We start from the raw sequence: 21,690 nt of genomic DNA, 5'->3' as shown, positions 1-21,690 counted from the left end.
AGTCACTTTAAAAATACATCAACCAGAAAACATACAATGCAATAAGACATCAAAATGGGCAGCTCTTTATAAGCTCTTGAAACAAAGCAAACACAACAATTTAATTCACATAGTTACATTAATTTAGTCAATTCAAGTTTTCATCAGGTGTCACATTTCAGTGACCCCAGGACTTCTGTGGGAATGTCTCAACCTGGAGATTGCAACGGCGAAGGTGTGGCTTTCTCCTGTGAGATGAAAATATACAGCCATCCATCTTGACAATGCCAAATTGATTCAAAATGCCAGGCTGGCATCAGCAAGTCGCATCTTCATCACTGGCCTTCATCATCGTTCACATTTGTTCACTCAATTTTTTGACTACAAAAAGATTCAATCTCTCCTTCTCTCTCTCTCTTGTCTAAAACTTTCTATAATTTGATATGTTTGTTGTTTGTTTGTCTTTGTCTACAGTACATCTATGTTTACAACAAGCAATGGGAAGATATTGGGGAATAACATCTTGTTGGGGTACATTTGTACTTTATTGAAGCCGTCTATAGTAATGCAATTTCTCTTTCATAATAATGTGAAACGTCAATTACTATGGAAATGCAGGGATTTGTTTTTCTATGAATATTATGTTTAATGCAGTTATGATGTTTATACTATAGATTACAATTATCATCCTGCATATTAAGGCTATACTCACTTCATGTTACATACATAGACACTCAACCATGCAAACTGGCCAGGTCATTATCTATTCAGACATCACACACAATTGACTCTTTATAATCTTATTTAAACACCATACACACGTTTTATTTAACTAGGCAAGTCAGTTAAGAACACATTCTTATTTACAATGTGTTACAGCCTGGGTTCAAACCAGGGACTGTAATGACGCTGCACTGAGATGCAGTGTCTTAGACCGCTGCGCGACTTGGGAGACACTTGTTTGAAAGGCTTCCATTAAAGAACACCCTCTGTGTTCTGTTAGCCAAGTAACTCTTTATCCACATTATAGCAGGGGGTGTAAAGCCATAACACATATGTTTTTCCAGCAGCAGACTATGATCAATAATGTCAAAAGCTGTACTGAAGTCTAACAAGAAAGCCCCCACAATCATTTTATCATCAATTTCTCTCAGCCAATCATCAGTGCTAATAAAGTGCTTTGTTCCTGGCCATTTTGAGACTGTAATTGAACCCATTAATGCTGATGCTCTAGATACTCAACTAGTCTAAAGAAGACTAGTTTTATTCCTTCTTTAATGAGGACAACAGTTTTTCAGCTGTGCTAACATAATTATAAAAGGGTTTTCTAATGATCAATTAGCCTTTTAAAATTCTAAACTTGGATTAGCTAACACAACGTGACATTGGAACACAGGAGTGATGGTTGCTGATAATGGGCCTCTGTACACCTATGTAGATATTCCATACAAAATGATCAGTTTCCAGCTACAATAGTCATTTACAACATTAGCACTGTATTTCTGATCAATTTGGTGTAATTTTAATGGACAAAAAAATGCTTTTCTTTCAAAAACAAGGACATTTCTAAGTGACCCCAAACTTTTGATATACAGTTGAAGTTGGAAGTTTACATACACCTTAGCCAAATACATTTAAACTCAGTTTTTCACAATTCCTGACATGTAATCCTTATAACAATTAGAGGTCGACCGATTGTGATTTTTCAACGCCGATACCGATTTATTGGAGGACCAAAAAAGCCGATACCAATTAATCGGCTGCTTTAAAAAAATAAATAAAATAAAAATGGTTTTGTTTTATTTATTTATTTGTAATAATGACAATTACAACAATACTGAATGAACACTTATTTTAACTTAATATAATACATTAATAAAATCAATTTAGCCTCAAATAAATAATGAAACATGTTCAATTCGGTTTAAATAATGCAAAAACAAAGTGTTGGAGAAGAAAGTAAAAGTGCAATATGTGCCATGTAAAAAAGCTAACCTTGAAGTTCCTTGCTCAGAACATGAGAACATATGAAAGCTGGTGGTTCCTTTTAACATGAGTCTTCAATATTCCCAGGTAAGATGTTTTAGGTTGTAGTTATTATAGGACTATTTCTCTCTATACGATTTGTATTTCATATACCTTTGACTATTGGATGTTCTTATAGGCACTTTAGTATTGCCAGTGTAGCAATATAGCTTCCGTCCCTCTCCTCGCTCCTACCTGGGCTCGAACCAGGAACACATCGACAACAGCCACCCTCGAAGCAGCGTTACCCATGTAGAGGAAGGGAAAATACTACTCCAAGTTTCAGAGCGAGTGACGTTTGAAACGCTATTAGCACGCACCCGGGCCAACTAGCTAGCCATTTCACATTCATTACACCAGCCTAATCTTACACCAGCTTGAAGTCATAAACAGCGCAGTGCATTGCGAAGGGCTGCTGGCAAAACGCACGAAAGTGCTATTTTGAATGAATGCTTACGAGCCTGCTGGTGCCTACAATCGCTCAGTCAGACTGCTCTATCAAATCATAGACTTAATTATAACACACAGAAACACGAGCCTTAGGTCATTAATATGGTAGAATCTGGAAACTATCATCTCGAAAACAAAACGTTATTCCCGTTACATTGCACAACCTTCAGTGTTATATCATAATTACGTAAAATTCTGGCAAATTAGTTCGCAACGAGCCAGGCGGCCCAAACTGTTGCATATACCCTGACTGCGTGCAATGAACGCAAAATGACACAATTTCACCTGGTTAATATTACCTGCTAACCTGGATTTCTTTTAGCTAAATATGCAGGTTTAAAAATATATACTTCTGTGTATTGATTTTAAGAAAGGCATTGATGTTTATGGTTAGGTACAGTCGTGCAACGATTGTGCTTTTTTCGCAAATGAGCTTTTGTTAAATCATCCCCGTTTGGCGAAGTCGGCTGTCTTTGTTAGGAAGAAATAGTCTTCACAGTTCGCAAAGAGCCAGGTGGCCCAAACTGCTGCATATACCCTGACTCTGTTTGCAAGAGAAGTGACACGTTTTCCCTAGTTAAAAGAAATTCATGTTAGCAGGCAATATTAACTAAATATGCAGGTTTAAAAATATATACTTGTGTATTGATTTTAAGAAAGGCATTGATGTTTATGGTTGGAGCAACGTGTACCTAAGCGATTATATGCAACGCAGGACAGGCTAGATAAACTAGTAATATCATCAACCATGTGTAGTTAACTAGTGATTATGATTGATTGTTTTTTATAAGATAAGTTTAATGCTAGCTAGCAACTTACCTTAGCTTCTTACTGCATTCGCGTAACCTCGTGGAGTGCAATGTAAAGCAGGTGGTTAGAGCGTTGGACTAGTTAACCGTAAGGTTGCAAGATTGAATCCCTGAGCTGACAAGGTAAAAATCTGTCGTTCTGCCCCTGAACAAGGCAGTTAACCCACCGTTCCTAGGCCGTCATTGAAAATAAGAATGTGTTCTTAACTGACTTGCCTAGTTAAATAAAGGTCTAAAAAAAAAAATAATAATCGGCCAAATCGGCTCACAAAAATACAGATTTCCGATTGTTATGAAAACTTGAAATCAGCCCTAATTAATCGGCCACCATTCCGATTAATCGGTCGACCTCTAATAACAATTCCCTGTCTTAGGTCAGTAAGGATCAACACTTTATTTTAAGAATGTGAAATGTCAGAATAATAGTAGAGTGAATGATTTCTTTCAGCTTTTATTTCTTTCATCACATTCCCAGTGGGTCAGAAGTTTACATACACTCAATTAGTATTTGGTTGCATTGCCTTTCAATTGTTTATCTTGGGTCAAACGTTTCGGGTAGCCTTCCACAAGCTTCCCACAATAAGTTGGGTGAATTTTGGCCCATTCCTCCTGACAGAGCTGGTGTAACTGAGTCAGGTTTGTAGGCCTCCTTGCTCGAGACACGCTTTTCAGTTCTGCCCACACATTTTCTATAGTATTGAGGTCAGGGCTTTGTGATGGCCTCTCCAATACCTTGATTTTGTTGTCCTTAAGCCATTTTGCCACAACTTTGGAAGTATGCTTGGGGTCATTGTCCATTTGGAAGACCCATTTGTAACCAAGCTTTAACTTCCTGACTGATGTCTTGAGATGTTGCTTCAATATATCCACCTAATTGTCCTGCCTCATGATGCCATCTATTTTGTGAAGTGCACCAGTCCCTCCTGCAGCAAAGCACCCCCACAACATGATGCTGCCACCCCCGTGCTTCACGGTTGAGATGGTGTCTTTGGCTTGCAAGCCTCCCCCTTTATCCTCCAAACATAACAATGGTCATTATGGCCAAACAGTTCTATTTTTCTTTCATCAGACCCGAGGACATTTCTCCAAAAAGTATGATCTTTGTCCCCATGTGATGTTGCAAACTGTAGTCTGGCTTTATTATGGCGGTTTTGGAGCAGTGGCTTCTTTCTTGCGGCGCAGCATTTCAGGTTATGTCGATATAGGACTCGTTTTACTGTGGATATAGATACTTTTGTACCTGTTTCCTCCAGCATCTTCACAAGGTCCTTTGCTGTTGTTCTGGGATTGATTCGCACTTTTCGCACCAAAGTACGTTCATCTCTAGGAGACAGAACCCATCTCCTTCCTGAGTGGTATGACGGCTGCGTGGTCCTATGGTGTTTATACTTGCGTACTATTGTTTGTACAGATGAATGTGGTACTTTCAGGCGTTTGGAAAGGATGAACCAGACTTGTGGAGGTATACACTTTTTTTGAGGTCTTGGCTGATTTCTTTAGATTTTCCCATGTCAAGCAAAGAGGCACTGAGTTTGAAGGTAGGGCTGGAAATACATCCCACAGGTACACCTCAAATTGACTCAAATTATGTAAATTATTTTAGCAAACAATTATTTTCATTCCTCCTTTATTATCCCTAATATCCTTACACCCTTGCAACAGATATGGGATACACACACACACACACACACACACACACACACACACACACACACACACACACACACACACACACACACACACACACACTCAACCCCTTTCCCCCACAATCAACCATAAGCTCAGATGCTCAACGGTTGTTACATCCCAGAGCCCAACTCAAGACAGGACCTGATTTATGGATGCATATACAGTTAAATCTGTTTGAGAAAGCATGCAAGATTGAGCAAAACGTGGCAAAAATGTTAGATTTGATTAACCATTGTCAAGTCCTAGGTGATGGAGATCAGATCCACTATGTTCCCCTGAAACACACACACACTGGTCCCCAGTTGTGACCATTTGCCCAAGCATCTTTGTGCAGTCAGACCTTTGATTCTTTTGTGCCACCAGGGCCTCTCTGATTGTCGGAGTGTGACCCCCCCCCTCCCCATGGGTTACTGCAGCCAGTGTTGCTAGCACTGCCACTACCTGGGTGGGGATACCCCACCGGAATTCCCACCGGCTAGGTACTAGGTCGTCAAGGTTCTCATTAGCAGCTTTGAGAATTTCCTTGTACAGTCGTGGCCAAAAGTTTTGAGAATGACACGAATATCAATTTCCACAAAGTCTGCTGCCTCAGTGTCTTTAGATATTTTTGTCAGATGTTACTATGGAATACTGAAGTATAATTACAAGCATTTCATAAGAGTCAAAGGCGTTTATTGACTTAAATGAAGTTGATGCGAAGAGTCAATATTGCCCGTTCTTTTTCAAGACTTCTGCAATCCACCCTGGCATGCTGTCAATTAACTTCTGGGCCACATCCTGACTGATGGCAGCCAATTCTTGCATAATCAATGCTTGGAGTTTGTCAGAATTTGTGGGTTTTTGTTTGTCCACCCGCCTCTTGAGGATTGACCACACGTTCTCAATGGGATTAAGGTCTGGGGAGTTTCCTGGCCATGGACCCAAAATCCGATGCTTTGTTCCCCAAGCCAATTAGTTAGCACTTTTGCCTTATGGCAAGGTGCTCCATCATGCTGGAAAAGGCATTGTTCGTCACCAAACTGTTCCTGGATGGTTGGGAGAAGTTGCTCTCGGAGGATGTGTTGGTACCATTCTTTATTCATGGCTGTGTTCTTAGGCAAAATTGTGAGCCCACTCCCTTGGCTGAGAAGCAACCCCACACATGAATGGTCTCAGGATGCTTTACTGTTGGCATGACACAGGACTGATGGTAGCTTTTTTTACGGATGCCCCAAACAATCGGAAAGGGGATTCATCAGAGAAAATGACTTTACCCCAGTCCTCAGAAGTCCAATCCCTGTACCGTTTGCAGAATTTCAGTCTGTCCCTGATGTTTTTCCTGGAGAGAAGTGGCTTCTTTGCTGCCCTTCTTGACACCAGGCCATCCTCCAAAAGTCTTCGCCTCACTGTGCGTGCAGATGCACTCACACCTGCCTGCTGCCATTCCTGAGCAAGCTCTGTACTGGTGGTGCCCCGATCCCGCAGCTGAATCAACTTTAGGAGATGGTCCTGGCGCTTGCTGGACTTTCTTGGGCGCCCTGAAGCCTTCTTCACAACAATTGAACCGCTCTCCTTGAAGTTCTTGATGATCCAATAAATGGTTGATTTAGGTGCAATCTTACTGGCAGCAATATCCTTGCCTGGGAAGCCTTTTTTGTGCAAAGCAATGATGACGGCACATGTTTCCTTGCAGGTAAACATGATTGACAGAGCAAGAACAATGATTCCAAGCACCACCCTCCTTTTGAAACTTCCAGTCTGTTATTCAAACTCAATCAGCATGAAAGAGTAATCTCCATGCTTGTCCTCGTCAACACTCACACCTGTGTTAACTAGAGAATCACTGACATGATGTCAGCTGGTCCTTTTGTGGCAGGGCTGTTTTTTGGGGGAATTTTGGGGGGGAATTCAGTTCATTTGCATGGCAAAGAGGGACTTTGCAATTAATTGCGATTCATCTGATCACTCTTCATAACATTCTGGAGTATATGCAAATTGCCATCATACAAACTGAGGCAGCAGACTTTGTGAAAATGTATATTTGTGTCACTCAAACTTTTGGCCACGACTGTATATTATGCTTTCTCATCAGGGGGCTCTGGCTTTGCAGGTCCAACCCTGCCAGGCAGGCTCAGAATCTTGAGGGGGCAGTGCTTCTCTGACCGCATTTATCCTTCTGTTTTGGCTGCATCTAGGCAGCTTACAGCAGGCCCATGAAACAGATAGGGACTTCTATTTAGTGTATGGGTCGTTCAGTTTCTGGTGTAGCCACCAGCTGCATTAAGTACTTTAGTGCATCTCCTCTTCATGGACTGCACCAGATTTGCCAGTTCTTGCTGTGAGATGTTACCCCATTCTTTCACCAAGGCACCTGCAGGTTTCCAGACATTTCTGGGTGGAATGGCCATAGCCCTCACCCTCCGATCCAACAGGTTCCAGACGTGCTCAATGGGATTGAGATCCGGGCTCTTCGCTGGACAAAATAGGACCGCTTGTGTTGCGTCAATCTTTCCTCAGTTAGCACTAGGACAAATGTAGCCTACATTTTTCCGGTTTGGATGATTGTGTTATGCCATAGATACATCTGTGAATATCTCAACATTGCATCCAAAAATAAACTGCTCACATTCTGGACATAACTTTGTAAGTACTGCGTTTGATGATGCATACTTCAAGATACCCTTCATTTGCACCGTAGTCGAGTTCCATGCTATTACTATAGCATCCTTCACCACTACTACCGCTGCTTCAGTTGCTGTCCCTACCTCGACTGCCTTGATGAATAACTATTGCATTGAATCTGTCTCCTTCTCCTGATCTCCTATTGCCTTTGTGGTTCACTGATAGATCTAGGACTGAATCTTTCAGATACTCCCTACCTGTCTCCCAACTCCTACTTGTTTTTTTAGCCACCAACATCTCCAATAATATCCTATGTTCTGCTACAGTGACAGTGAGTATCTGTGGATAATACTTCCCTGTGCTCAGGTTAGGTACACATCTCTCATCCCATGGCCGATCTACACCCCACCCCTTTGTGGACACCCTCGTTACAGTGTAAACTTTGGGTCCTAACGGTTAATAAGCAGCAATCTTCTGACACTTTCCTTTTACCGTCACTCGGTCCCAATCTTCTGGGAGACATGTCAAGTATTTGCTTCCGGATAGGAATGGGGGAGAGATTAGTGGGTTTGGAAGAGTATCCAACTGTACAAAACTCTGAGTCACATGTTTCTTCATCATACTCTACAACTGGATCCTGGACTTCCTGACGGTCCACCCCCAGGTGGTAAGGGTAGGTAACAACACATCTGCCACGCTGATCCTCAACACCCTCAAGGGTGCTTGCTCAATCACCTCCTGTACTCCCTGTTCACCCACGACTGCGTGACCATGCACAACTCCAACAGCATCCTTAAGTTTGCTGGTGACACAACAGTGGTAGGCCTGATCACCGACAACGATGTGACAGCCTATAGGGAGGAGGTCAGAGACCTGGCAGTGTGGTGCCAGGATAACAACTTCTCCCTCAAAGTAAGCAAGACAAAGGAGCTGATCTTGGACTACAGGAAAAGGAGGGCCGAACACGCCCCTATTCACATCGACGAGGCTGTAGTGAAGTGGGTCGAGAATTTCAAGCTCCTTTGTGTCCACATCATCAACAAACTATCATGGTCCAAACACACCAAGACAGTCGTGAAGAGGGCACAACAAAGCCTATTCCCCATCAGGAAAATGAAGATATTTGGCATGGGTTCTCAGATCCTCAAAAAGTTCTACAGCTGCACCATCGAGAGCATACTGACTGATTGCATCATTGCCAGATGCTGTTGATCTGAGCCATGACCAGCCTTTCAAAGCACTTCATGGCTACCGATGTGAGTGCTACAGGGCGGTAGTAATTTAGGCTGGTTACCTTCACTTTCTTGGCACAGAAAAACAGTCTTGTAGCTTAGCATCTGCGTCATCTGATCACTTCCGCATTGAGCGAGTCACTGGTACTTCCTGCTTTAGTTTTTGCTTGTAAGAAGGCATCAGGAGGATATAATTGTGGTCAGATTTGGCAAATGGAGGGCGAGGGAGAGCTTTGTATGTGTCTCTGTGTGGGAAGTGAAGGTGGTCTAGAGTTTTTTTTTTTCCTATGGTTGCACATGTGACATGCTGGTAGAAATGAGGTCAAACGGATTTAAGTTTGCTTGCATTAAAGTCCCCGGCCCACTAAGAGCACCGTTTCTGGGTGAGCATTTTCTTGTTTGCTCATGGCCTTATACAGCTTGTTGAGTGTGGCATTGGTTTGTGATGGTAAGCAGACGGCTACGAAAAATATAGATGAAAACTCTTTTGGTAGCTAGTGTGGTCTACAGCTTATCATGAGGTACTCTACTTCAGGCGAGCAATACCTTGAGACTTCCTTAATATTAGAAATAGCGTACCAGCTGTTATTAACAAATCGACACACACCACCACCACTTGTCTTACCAGATGTAGCTGTTTTGTCCTGCCAATGCACGGAAAATCCAACCAACTGTATAGTATCTGTGTCGTCATTTAGCCACGACTCGGTGAAACACAAGATATTACAGTTTTTTGCCGTAGTAGCCTATTCTCTATGAGCAGGGCAGAGCGCAAAGTAGAGCATAAACAAACAAATGCGCAGAACGTGATCCTCACAGGACCCCAGTGTCCATTCTGGAGCGTGAAGTCAAGAGCTCTCCTGGTCGGCTGCTGCATAGCAACCTAGTGGTGCCAAACGCTGCTCTAGAAATCCTATGCAAATTGTGATCACCAGAACGGGCCATTTTTCTGGGGGGTTCTGACGTTTTGGCCTCTAAAATGTGTTTATTATGATCAAGTTCAATTCCCAGGGTAATTTTAAAACAAAAGTTTGTTACATACAGTATCAAGATATTTCATTAATTTGTGATCCATTCTGACTACTACGTTTGTCGTCACACAGGACCACGTGCTGACACAGACCAGTCACACACAGGCAAAGACACATACATCCAAACCAATGATACACACACTCTACACACACATACACATGGATTTTGTATTGTAGATATGTTGTAGTAGAGTAGTGGCCTTAGGGCACACACTTAATGTGTTGTGAAAAATGATACCATGTCAGATTTTTTATTGTATATAACTGCCTTAATGTTGCTGGACCCAATGAAGAGTAGCTGCTGCCCTGGCAGCAACTAATGGGGATCCTTAATAAATACAAATACAAAAAATCACCGGCCAGCAGGCTATGAGGAGATTCTCATGCACGCTCTTTGCCGGTTGACTCGCTCAGGCAGGATTAAAACGTCTACATCGACCATGATCCTTTGCTAGTTACAGCCACTTTCACCATGATCCTTAGCGATTTTTTTGGTGCCATTCAGCAATATGGCACATTTCAAATTCAAATAAGTCCGGCTTCATGCGCCATTGACAGTTTTCCATAGGTATACGTGGAAGAATATTAGTGCTAGAACTATCTACTAGTTTAAATGTCTATGGATCCGCACATGCAAAGAATCTTCACGACACTTAGCACTCAGACAAAAAGGTCTGTGAGAAGTCGGATCTGCAGCCACTCCGTATTCATAAAGCTTCTTGGAGTAGAAGTGCTGATTTAGGATCAGGTCCCCCTGTCCATTTTATCTTATTAATTATGATCTTAAAGGCTAAACTGATACAGATTGGCAGGTTACCTAGTGGTTAGAGAAGTAGACCAGCAACCAGAGGATTGCCAGTTTGAATCCCAGTTCAGACGGTAAAATCTGGGTCACTGACATCGTTCTAGATACCATCACCTGTTATTGTGCTTATGAGCAAGGCACCCAATAATTGCTCTGGGGCACTCATTACGGCCGACCCATTACTTCCAGCCCCTCAGGGGTATGTGTGTCTTCTTGGGACACATTTCCATTCTCTGCAAGAAAACATCTTATCTAAATTAATTCTAGATCTTCTTTGTGAATACGGAACCTGATCTCACCGGATTTGGCCCGGTGACCGTAGCTTGCAAACTGTGATATGACTGCCCCCAGCTGCAAGGTCATGTCTACACTTGACACTTACATGCAACTTCTGCTATCAGAATACGAAGGTTGCGTTGAAAAGACAGTTCTAGACGCACAAAAGTTACTTTGTGGTCTGATTATGTTCAGATCTGGCTGAGCACTTCAGGAGGTGGTCAGGGATGCATTGTGTGCAGATTTCTCCTGTCTGGACTCAATCAGGCTACTGAAAGTTCATACAGTGGGCGACATCATCAGCATTCCCCCACAAGTCTCCAAATAACATGTGTTTTTTCAGACTGAGAGGCAGCTTTTCATTATAACATTTGAGGAAATATCATTATTTTTACCTTTATTTAACTAGGCAAGTCAGTTAACACATTCTTATTTTCAATGACAGCCTAGTAACAGTGGGTTAACTGCCTTGTTCAGGGGTAGAACAACAGATTTGTACCTTGGGGATTTGAACTTGCAACCTTTCAGTTGCTAGTCCAACACTCTAACCACTAGGCTATGCTGCCTCTCCATGAATTATTATTACCTCATATCAGTCTCATTCTGAATGTCGTTGACTTCAAATCTGCACGAACCCTAGTCTGCATGATGATTCAGCGATACACAAATTGACTTAGTTATATATTTACTAACTAACGAAATAAACACACAGAATTACATAAACACAACCACAGGATAGATTCTACATTGATTACTAACGTAATGCATTGAAAAGTCCCTAGTGGACTAACGCGATATGACGGCTTGGTACATAATGAAAAGGGACGGGCATGTAAGGAGAGGGAGAGACAGAGAGTCAACTTATCGTACATACAGTTGGAAAACTATACTCATGGGAATGTGAATACTTTGCACATGAACGACCGCTCATTTGAAAATAATTGCAATGTATATGTATTTACGCTTCAATGTATTTGTCTTCTTTCTCTGTTGAAATTGCCCGGTCCATCAATGGAAAATCAGTTTGACAGAAGTCTCTGGTTGTGTAAGTCTCTGGTTGTCCACCAGAGGTTACCATGCCCTTTGTAGTCGTAGCTTCTTGGTCTCAGAGTGTCTGTTAGAACGGGTCCTCCAGTGGTGTACCATGCGGTGTTCAGAGGCTTGTTAGAATAGATCCTTTAGTGGTATCTATGGTGGTGAAAGGAAATTGTTCTTTGTCTCTCATCTTCGGTCGAGTGTCCTAGACTACGTTACCTTACCCAGCTGCAGACTGAGAATGTCTTTGCCTTCACTCATCGAGAGTCTGAATGTCTTAGCATTGTCTGGTCTTGTAGTTTTTAAACCATTTGTCACGTTCAGCTCGCAATGTTGGCTGGTCTCAATGGTTGATTATTGAGGATACAGATAGAACCACTCTACACACCGGTAGCAACCCAGCATGTTTTGATCTATTTAAATGGCAACCATTTCAATGTGTAGCCACTGTTCCACATTTTCTGGTCTAATGTAAATTTCGTTAGGAGTCCTTTTTAAGTGCTCTAGTCGAAGGGGGCGTTCCATCATGCCGGCATAATGTCTGTGCTCACGTGGACGTGGTTACTGACTGGATAAAACTTTATATGAAATACAATTTCTAATTTAGAAGGCTAAAATCACGTTGCTGTCTTTTCAGAAATAGTTTCATATTTAATCATATAAGTTTGGCAACATTTAGATGTAAGTTTGATATATACATTGTGAAAGCTCTTAAAGTTGCAATGTTTCCGTAATAACATTTTTAATGATATCACCTAACAATAAATGATCTGACATGATTGTTCTTTAAGTCCCTCCCGACCATTTCCCACATTCTTTGTGTTAGGAATATTGTTTCATTATCAACTTTTGGATGTTGTAGTTTTGGCGGGAAGAATATCCTTGTATCAAAAGGGTTCTTTCCCCTCAATACTGCATGGCTATGGAAAGACAGTTCCTGCAAGGTATTTACGACCGTCATAAAACTGGCCAACTCCCCCAGGAGAGGGGGGTCTTGAAACCTTTGGTTAACCGGCACCTTTGATCTCCATCCAGGAGGGCAAGTCATGACACCAGCTAGCTAATATTTAGAACAACAATTTTTTGTTTGGTTAAAGTTATGCTAACCTGTTTGCAATCCATTTAACGTTGCTTGTTAGCTTGCTGAATCAGTTGTGATGGGTGTGAACTGTTACTTTCTGACTGTATATAGATACAAAACCCACTTGTGCTGCTGAGCAGCTTGAGCTGTTTAGTTGCTAGGGAACTGGTGTCAGGGTTTGGCCACCCAGATAGTTTATTACCTCAGGTGTGTGTGTGCGTGCGTGCGTGTGTGTGCGTGCTTGTGTGAGTCTATAATTATCTAATGATATCTCATGGTGTGTGTGAAGGCGTTGACTCCCAAAGGCCTAGCTGTTATCACTGCTGTCACACACCTGTACCTCTGTATGAATGACTGAGCTTAAAGAAAGGGACACTAGAATGTGCGTTGGTTAATGATGTGTGATTTCTATGTGTGTTGGGAACAGTAATGGTGATTTTATTTCTCGATCACAAATCAGTAAGGAATTTGTAGAGCAATTCTATCAAGAAGTGTGTTTTTCTCAATTGAAATGACTGCTGCTAGTCAGTGAATATGGTGTTACATCAGCTGAAGGTGGTACTGCAGCTCTTCTAGCCTGTTGTTTGATAACTGGACATTGTAGTAATTCTGCATGATTAACAATGAAAAACTAGAAGAAAAAAACATGTCTCTCTTTCCTTTATTTATCAATATTCTCTCTCCTCTCTCTCTCTTCACAGGGTGAGCCTGGGTATCCAGGTTATGATGGGTTGCCTGGAGTGGTTGGTTATCCAGGTTTTGAAGGTAATCCTGGACCTTTTGGCCCTAAGGTGAGAGTCTCACTATATTTGTTATTACATGAGATATAGGTGTGTGTGTGTGTGTGTCAGTCTCATAGTAAATACTCTTTCCCATTATTCTTTATGTGAGTGTGTGTATGTTTGCATGCCTGTGTGTTGAAACATTGTATCAGTAAACAATCATTTTGTGTGGTGAGATTTTAGAATGATTTTGTGTTCATTAAATGTGTAACCAACTGGCTGCGTGTATTTGGATTCACAGGGAAATCTTGGCTTTCCTGGATTGTCAGGACCCAAAGGCTCACGGGTATGGAGTGTGTTTGGAAAACAGTGTGTGTGATTGACTGCACGTGATTATTGGTTTACATTACTAGACTCTACTTGTTACGCCTAATGGGTTTGCTCTATTGTTTTTGGTCACACCCACACTCCGTCTGATTCACTGTTTTGTCAGTTGACTCCACTGCTAGGATCGACTCTAACAGTACCTATTGTTTTAACAGGGTCTCCCTGGGAAACCTGGGTTCTCTGGACCACCTGGGCAGCCAGTAAGTAATACTATTAGCTGTCTCAGATGGCACGCTATAGGTTTCAATAGGAAATATATGGATTCGCCACTGTTCTTGAACCGTTTATGCTCCAAACACCACACCAACGTTGAAATGTGCAGACTGACTCAACTTACATTACTTGGCAGAAGCTTTTTGATAGTATTTATATTTGACTGTTTCACATTTGCATAAAAGCTCCATAGCCTTCAATGGTGCATTTTGGATTTGCCACTTCTCTTAAGTTTACTATTTCACAACCGTAAATACGTCAAGGCAAGCAAGCACACCCATTTTATTTACATCTCCTTTTCTACATACTTATTCTTTGAAACTATTTTTCATACACCGTTTAAGCTAGAAATGCCATGTAAACTTTTAAAAGTGCAAACCTGTCCAGACTAGTGTGCCTAGCTTTTGTAGTCCTCTAAAACCGAATATATTTTTTAAAGAGATGTTTTCAATTTACTAAAACATTGTGACTTAACACAAATGAGTTATTTTGACCACTTTCACAATAGGTTAGAGCATATGAAATCATACTCTACTATGCTGCTATTCAAATCAGAGCAACAGTAGCTAAGATGGGGAGAAGTCTGTCCATAATAATGCGCTGCTCTGCCTTAACAGCACTATCAACAAGGCAGGTCCTACAGGTCCTGGTTTTGTCACACCTGGACTACTGTTCAGTCGTGTGGTCAGGTGCCACAAAGAGGGACTTGGCAAAGTTGCAGTTGGCTCTGAACAGGGCACGGCTGGCCCTTAAAAGTACACGGCGAGCTAACATTAACGACATGCATGTCAATCTCTCATGGCTCAAAGTGGAAGAGATTGTCTTCATTACTTGTTTTTGTAAGATATGTTGATAAGCTGAAGTTACCAAGCTGTCTAAAATACCAGCACACAGCTCGGACACCCATACATACCCCACAAGACATGCCAGAGTCCCCAAATCCAGAACAGACCTTGTGAGGCGCAAAGTACTACGTAGAGCCATGACTACATGGAACTCTATTCCACATCAGTTAACTGATGCAAGCAGTAGAATCAGATTCAAAAAGCAGGTAAAAATACACCTGAAGCAACAGCGAGGACTGTGAAATAACACAAACACATATGCATACACACACGATAACATACGCACGTACATATGGATTTTGCGTTGTAGATATGTGGTATTGGAGTATGGGCCTGAAGGCACACACTTAGTGCGTTGTGAATTCTGTAATGAATGTATTGTAATGTTTTTAAAATTGTATAACTGCCTTAATTTTGACGTACCCCAGGAAGAGTGCCTTGGCAGTAGCTAATGGGGATCCATAATAAATACAAATCAAAACATAAATTGCGTCTACCAATTCAGAGATACAGCTCCTTTAATATCCGCATCAACTACTTTTTCTCTCAAATGTTGAACAATTTCCCAACAAGTTAGACAAATACTTCAACTCGGTATAGATACAACAGCTAAGACGACACTAACGTAATATGCCAGAAACAGGAAGCAAGTGCAGAAGGTAAGTTCAATAATGATAAATGCAGATAAATAAAAACAAGACACGTACAGAACTTGTATCAAAAAAATACTACCTAGTGTGGCTCAGTTGGTAGAGCATGGTGTTTGCAATGCCAGGGTTGTGGGTTCAATTCCCACAGGGGACCAGTACAGAAAAATGTATGACATGTATGCATTCACTACTGTAAGTTGCTCTGGATAAGAGCGTCTGCTAAATGACTAAAATGTAAATTTAGTGACTGCTGTCTATGGAGTGCTAAATATAAGGGGAGTAATCAAGTAGATAATGATGACCAGGTGTGTGTAATGATGGGGAGCATGATTTCTTTCTGGGCTGATGGTTAGTAGACCGGTGACGTTGAGCGCTGGGAAGAAGGAGCAGGAGTAAGCATGACAGTAGTGAGGCTCCTGTGTTTCATCCTGGCAATCGCGTCTGGCTCTCCACCAGGAATCTCCAGCGCTGCCAGCCCTGCCGGAAGCCGAGTCACCAGTTTGTAGGACCCATCAAGGTCCTCCGGAGGGTCAATGAGGTGAAGTATCATCTACAACTCCCGGATCTCACCATCCTTTTATGTCTTCTGATGACGGAGGGCGTGCTGGAGCCTCACATGGGCGACGTTACACACCTCTGAGTGCCGGAACCACTCGTCCACTGCAGGGGCCACGTTCTGGCTCGGTTGGTATCCCAGGACACACTGGAAGGGAGTCAGCCCGGTGGAGGAGTGCCAAAGTGAGTTCTGGGCGTACTCCGTCCAGGGAAGAAACTGGACCTACTCCCCCTGTCGGTTCTGGCAGTGACTCATTAGGAACCTCCCCAGCTCCTGGTTGATCCTCTCCACCTGCTCGTCGGACTGAGGCTGGTACCCGAATGTGAGGCTGACTGTGGCCCCCAGCTTCTCCATAACCGCAATGTGAATTAGGGACCATGGTCGGAGACAGACGATGTCCTCCGGAACGCCATAGTGCCGGAACACCTGCTGGAATAGTGCCTCAGCAACCTGGAGAGTGGTAAGTAGACCAGAGAAATTGATAAAATGTCAACAACCATAATAGAGTGGTAAAACCATCCGAAAGGGGGAGATCAGTTACAAAGTTTATGGACAGACGTGACCAAGGCCGCTGAGGCACCTGAAGGGGTAGTAGTTTCCCTGCTGGTGCATGCTGGGGAGATTTGATTTGGGCTCATACAGAGCTGGAGTTTATATAGCGGGTGACGTCCTGCGCCAAGGTGGGCAACAGTACTTATCGGAGAGGGATTGATTGTGCGGGTGATATCTGGGTGTCCAGTAGCGAGGGATGTGTGCCCAAATCAACAGCCGATCCCTTACCCCCGTGGGAACGTAGATACGCGCTGGAGGGCATATAACAGGCGCGGGTTCACTCTCCAGAGCCTTACAGATGTCCACGTCTACGTCCCAGAGCACGGGAGCAACGGTTCTAGAGGGTGGAATGATGGAAGCACTCGGGATCGGAACCTCTCCTGAATCGTGGAGACGGGACAGGGCATCAGCTTTGATGTTCTTATAAGCTGGCCAATATGACAGGGTGAAGTGGAATCTGCTGAAGCAAATGGCCCACCTTGCTTGGCCTGGGTTCATTCGCCTCGCCATCCATATGTACTCCAGTTTCCCATGGTCGGTGAGGATGAGAAATGGCTCCTTGGTGCCCTCCAGCCAGTGTCTCCACTCCTCTAATGCCACGGTCGCTGACATCAAAGTTCCTCTCTGCAGTTCCTCTCTCTTTTTTTGAGAAGTATGCACATGGATACAATTTCTGTGGGTTACCTTGGTGTTGGGACAGAATGGTTCCATGTCCACTTCCGAGGCATCCACCTCCACCACAAAGGGCAGAGTAGGATCTGGGTGTCTCAGCAACAGGGCGTAGGAGAAACGCCCATCAGGCGTCATCCGCTGCAGGACTCACACCAACTTACAAGGACCACCCTTGAGAAGAGAGGTGAGGGGAGAGCCGATGGAGCTGAAGTTCTTAATGAACCGACGGTAGAGGCTGGCAAACACAGAAACCGTTGGAGCCCCTTTATGGTGGTTGGGACTGACCATGACCTGACTGCTTTGACCTTCCTTTCAGCCATGCTCACCATCTGCGAGCTAATCCAGTATTCCAAGAAGGAGACCTCGACCTAAAAAACTGGCACTTCTCAGCTTTAACATAAAGGCAGTTCTCCAGGTGGTGTCTCAAGACTACTCAGACATGAGCGATGTGATTCTCCAAGGGGGCCGAGTAGACCAGGATGTCGTCGATATACATGACCACCTGGCGCCCGATCATGTCCCGGAACACCTCATTCACGAACGCCTGAAACACTGATGGAGCATTGGCAAGTCCATAAGGCATAACCAATTACTCATAGTGCCCAGACGTCGAGCTGAAGGCCATTTTCCACTCATCCCCTTCTTGGATGTGGATAAGATTTTAGGCACTCAGCAGGTCCAGCTTCATATAAAAACTGCAGTTCTATGGCTGAAGGGGGTAACGTTACCCCCTTGGAATTGGAACCTCTGTAGTCGATGCAGGGACGCAGACCCCCATCCTTCTTGGTCACGAAGAAGCCTGCCGACGCAGCAGAGGTGGATGAGCGGACAAAACCCAGTTGGGGAGCTTCCTGGATGTACTCCTCGAAGGCCTCAGTCTCAACCACCAACAGAGGGTAGATGCGACGGCGCAGAGCCTTCTAGTAAGTCAATGGCATAGTCCCAGGGGAAATGAGGAGGGAGACAGGTAGCTTGAGTCTTGGAGAACACCTCCCGAAGAGCCTGGTAAACCTCCAGGTTGTCTGGCTGGAGAGCGACGGGGGAGAAGGTCCTCCAGCATCCAGGTGACCGGTTGGTGATTTCCATGCTCAACCAGGAGATGGTGGGATCATGCCATTGGAGCCACGGGAGGCCGAGGGTGACTTTGTGCACTGGTGCAGTGATGAGGAAGGGAAGGCTCTCCTGGTGCATGGATTCCACTTTGTTCCAAAGTTGAAATCCTGTCATTGTAAAGAGGCACCATTACCATGGAAACGGTCTCAACCGCGCATTTCGTCTTTTTGATCTGAATGTCCCGTCTTTAGTCAGCTGTTATGCAACACAACATCTAAAATTGACTAGTGTTGTCTCGTCTTGTCACTCTTTATGTCGGCTGTTGTATCTGTACCATGCTTCAGAGCATATGAAATCATTATCTACCTTTCCACTATTCAAATCTGGAATCAAAATATGAATATATTCTACCAATAAAATGATACAGCTGTTTTAGTAGCCGAATCAACTATATTTTCTCTCAACTTTTATAAACAACTGCCGTTTTGACCACATTCCTTACAACTTGGACAAAAACGTATGAAAGTGTATGAAATCTTAGTCTATGCTATTCAAATCTATAATCAGAACAGAACCACCAACTACCAATCAAGAGATACAGCTGTTTTAGTAACTGCATCAACTACTTTAGTTAACCTGTTGAGGACAGATGTTCCGCTAGCGGAACCCCGTTCCGCCTGCGGAACCAATACAAAACCAACTAAAATACCACAATTCAATTTTCTCAAACAATCAACTATTTTACACCATTTTAAAGATAAGACTCTCATTAACCCCTGTGCGGCCTACGGGACGGACATCCAGCGAAAAATCCTATCGCCATTAGCATTACAAAATTTAATTTAAAAAAAAAATCATTTTTTTTTTCTAATTATATCATTTTATAGATACACCTCTCCTGAATCGAACCACGTTGTCCGATTTGAAAAAGGCTTTACAGCAAAAGCAAAACATTAGATTATGTTAGAGGAGTATATCGTAAAAGTAGCCACATAGCCATTTTCCGACCAACCACATGCATCACAAATAACCAAAAAACAGCTAAATGCAGCACTAACCTTTGACAATCTTCATCAGATGACACACCTAGGACATCATGTTACACAATACATGCATTCTTTTGTTCGATAAAGTTCACATTTATATATAAAAACAGCATTTTACATCGGTGCGTAACGTTGACTAACTATTTTCCCTCAAATGCATCCGATGAAACAGCGCTACAATTTACTAAATTACTATTCTAAAACATTTTTAAAATGTAATATTGTCATTCTATGATTTATAGATGAATATCTCTTGAAAGCACCTGTAATGCCAGATTTAAAAATAACTTTACTGGGTAATCACACTTTGCGATAAAAGGGGATGCGATACTCAGAACAATAGGCTAGCAATACAGGTCAGCGCCATCTTGGAACAGTCGCATATCAAATCTAGTCTTGTATACTATTGTCAATAATCCCTTACCTTTGATTATCTTCATCCTTAGGCACTTCTAGGAATCCCAGGTCCACAACAAATGTATTTTCGTTCGAAAAAGTTCATCTTTTATGTTCCATTAGCTTGTTGTTGTTAGCGCGTTATGAAGGCTGCACCAAAAGTTCCGACGTGTGCGGGGCTACTCTTTCAACAAAATGCATTTTTTTCTTATTTAGGTTCGTTCAAACATGTCAAACGTTGTATAACATAAATCTTTAGGGCATTTTTCAACCAGAGCTCCAATAAGATTCAAAGGGGACGATTGCATTGTCTTTATAAACGTTTCGAAAGGGGAGGGTAGCCAGGGGCGCCGGCGTCATAATGGTGATGGCCCTCTCCGTGTGACCACGTTCCACAGCGTGTCATTCTGTCAGTTTTCACTGGGGACATCTAGTGGAAGCAATAGGAAGTGCTCAATGAACCATAGCTCACGGTGTGATTAATAGGCAACGTGATGAAGTTGAGTCCGCAATTCAGAATTCCACTTCCTGTTTCGATCTGTCTCGGGGTTTTGACTGCCTTATGAGTTCTGTTATACTCACAGACACCATTTAAACAGTTTTAGAAACTTTAGGGTGTTTTCTATCCACAAGTATTAATTATATGCATATCCTAGCTTCTGAGTTTGAGTAGTAGGCTGTTTAAAATGGGCACAATTTTTTTTCAAAATGCGCGGTGGCGCCCCCTATCCTAGGCGACCGTCAAGATGTTAATCTAACCACATTGTCCGATTTCAAAAAGGCTTTACAGCGAAAGCAAAACATTAGATTATGTTAGGAGAGTACATAGACACAAATAATCACACAGCCATTTTCCAAGCAAGCATATATGTCACATAAACCCAAACCACAGCTAAATGCAGCACTAACCTTTGATGATCTTCATCAGATGACACTCCTAGGACATTATGTTATACAGTACATGCATATTTTGTTCAATCAAGTTCATATTTATATAAAAAACTGCTTTTTACATTAGCATGTGATGTTCAGAACTAGCATACCCACCGAAAACTTCCGGTGAATTTACTAAATTACTCATGATAAACGTTGACAAAATACATAACAATAATTTTAAGAATTATAGATACAGAACTCCTTTATGCAATCGCTATGTCCGATTTTAAAATAGCTTTTCGGCGAAAGCACATTTTGCAATATTCTGAGTACATAGCTCGGCCATCACGGCTAGCTATTTTGACATCCGCCAACTTCGGGGTCACCTAAACTCAGAATTACTATTAGAAAAATTGGATTACCTTTGCTGTTCTTCGTCAGAATGCACTCCCAGGACTTCTACTTCAACAAAAAATGTTGTTTTGGTTCCAAATAATCCATAGTTATATCCAAATACCTCCCGTTTTGTTCTTGCGTTCAGGTCACTATCCGCGAGCACATTTCGTGTTAAAATGTTTCAAAATTTTCCATTACCGTACTTAGAAGCATGTCAAACTCTGTTTAAAATCAATTTTTATGCTATTTTTCTCTTAAAATTGCGATAATATTCCAACCGGGCAACGTTGTATTCATTCAAAGAGAGAAAGAA

General features: G+C 42.5%; 1 protein-coding gene across 1 annotated transcript in view; it reads left to right on the top strand.

Annotated features, from left to right (window-relative positions):
* Positions 1 to 21,690, top strand: part of col4a3 (collagen, type IV, alpha 3) — a 148,924-nt gene that overhangs the window by 33,865 nt on the left and 93,369 nt on the right. Inside the window, exons 3-5 of the mRNA XM_014213415.3 lie at positions 13,715 to 13,804; positions 14,037 to 14,081; positions 14,278 to 14,322. Coding sequence (XP_014068890.2) covers positions 13,715 to 13,804; positions 14,037 to 14,081; positions 14,278 to 14,322 — 180 coding nt within the window. The remainder of the gene's footprint in view (positions 1 to 13,714; positions 13,805 to 14,036; positions 14,082 to 14,277; positions 14,323 to 21,690) is intronic.

Source organism: Salmo salar, chromosome 09 (genome assembly GCF_965601325.2).
Source record: "Salmo salar chromosome 09, fSalSal1, whole genome shotgun sequence".
NCBI classification, from domain to species: domain Eukaryota; kingdom Metazoa; phylum Chordata; class Actinopteri; order Salmoniformes; family Salmonidae; genus Salmo; species Salmo salar.
Note: the sequence above shows the minus strand (reverse complement) of the source record. Positions and strands in the feature narration are given on the sequence as shown.